General features: G+C 35.7%; 1 protein-coding gene across 1 annotated transcript in view; it reads left to right on the top strand.

Moving 5' to 3' along the window:
- The window catches only part of LOC108371539 (snake venom metalloproteinase BmooMPalpha-I-like), a gene marked incomplete at its 5' end in the record, with an annotated part of 34,244 nt that extends 32,975 nt beyond the window's left edge, over nucleotides 1–1,269 (top strand). Inside the window, 2 exons of the mRNA XM_017627119.1 lie at nucleotides 1,026–1,201; nucleotides 1,252–1,269. Coding sequence (XP_017482608.1) covers nucleotides 1,026–1,201; nucleotides 1,252–1,269 — 194 coding nt within the window. The remainder of the gene's footprint in view (nucleotides 1–1,025; nucleotides 1,202–1,251) is intronic.
- Nucleotides 1,270–1,589: the final 320 nt, after the last annotated feature.

Here is a 1,589-nt window from a genome sequence, read left to right as displayed (position 1 = left end):
CGATATACTTATATGTGATCATAAGTGGGCGGTGCCACGCCCATTTTCCAAAATTTTACCATAAACGTATTTCTTGGTAAAGAATTGTTGCAAGCATCAATTTTGAATAAATTAGCTTCAATATTTACTGATTTATCGAAGATTTTGTATTTCTCGAAATTACCGTTATATGGGATGTGGGCGTGGTTATTGTCCGATTTTAGAAATTTTCGGCCAGTTGGTATGCTGTACCAGGACCAACAACTGTGCCAAGTTTGGAAGAAATTGGTGTAGCGGTTACCAAGATATACACATGTAACCATAAGTGGGCGTGGCTACGCCCATTTGCCAAAATTTTATAATATTCTTATTTTTCGTCTAAAACTCATTGTAAATATCAATTTTGAGTGAATTATCTTCAGTAGTTACTAAAATATCGCAGTTTTCGTATTTCTTAAAATTACCGTTATATGGGAGGTAGGCGTGGTTATTATCCGATTTCGCCCATTTTCAATACCATCCGTCCCACGCCCAAAAGAAGTTCACGTACCAAGTTTCGTTAAGATATCTCAATTTTTACTCGAGTTATCGTGTGCACAGACGGACGGACGGACGGACGGACAGACAGTCACCGCTTAATCGATTTCTCTTTTCATTCTGATCATTTATGTATACATTTGTCTATATCTATCTCGATTCGTTTTGCCTGTTACAAACAACCGTTATGTGAACAAAGTTATAATACCCTTGTGCACAAGTGCGCTCGGGTATAAAAATAGTGGTACATTTGTTTTCGGTATAGAACTATCCTCGGGTAGAGCATTAAATTTCCGACTTTGCTTTGTTTTAGATCACCCTAATGTACATACAAATGTATGCACGTACTTACGTAGCAAAAGTATAAAATATTAAAACATATTGTATTTGTTGTACACACTTTAATAGACATATACAAATATCTGCTGCATTATTTAGCACTTTTGTTGACAGCAAATTTTTCATTTTTAATCGCATAATTATTTATTTTTTTCTTTTACCTACGACAGGTGAGGAGTGCTTCTGCCGTGACTGGCATGGCTGCATAATGGCCCAATCGATTGTTGGCCAGGAAAATGTGCAGCCATACAAATTCTCCGAGTGCAGTAAAAAGGATTATATCGATGCGCTACGCACCGGACATGGGTTGTGTTTACTCAATAAGCCAAATGAGGTGAGTCTCAAAGTATTGGAAAAAAAAAATAAAAATTTATGACATTGTTTTATATTAACTAGTGTTCGCCCAGCGGTTGAAATTCAACCGATAAAATTAAGGATAGTTTATGTAAGTTGAATGAGCTAAAATAACATTAGTTGGAATGGGTTAAGTGGAGGGGAGTTTAGCTTAGTACTTGGTATAACATAACATAACCATAACATAAGAATAAATAACATAACATATGAAGCATAACACACCACAATATAACATCGCACACTCTTCAGTTGTATTTCCTTTTTATCCCTTTTTTCACCTCTATCTAAATCTTATTTATTTTGGTTCATTTTATGCCAAATGATGTTGCCTTTGATGCCACATCAAGTGATATCATGTCATGTGGTGAAATTGGGTGTGG

Source organism: Rhagoletis zephyria, unplaced genomic scaffold, assembly GCF_001687245.7.
Source record: "Rhagoletis zephyria isolate East Lansing unplaced genomic scaffold, Rhagoletis_zephyria_1.1 Rzeph_scaffold_05049, whole genome shotgun sequence".
Classification (NCBI taxonomy): Eukaryota; Metazoa; Arthropoda; class Insecta; order Diptera; family Tephritidae; genus Rhagoletis; species Rhagoletis zephyria.
This window is presented reverse-complemented; position numbering and strand designations above follow the sequence as displayed.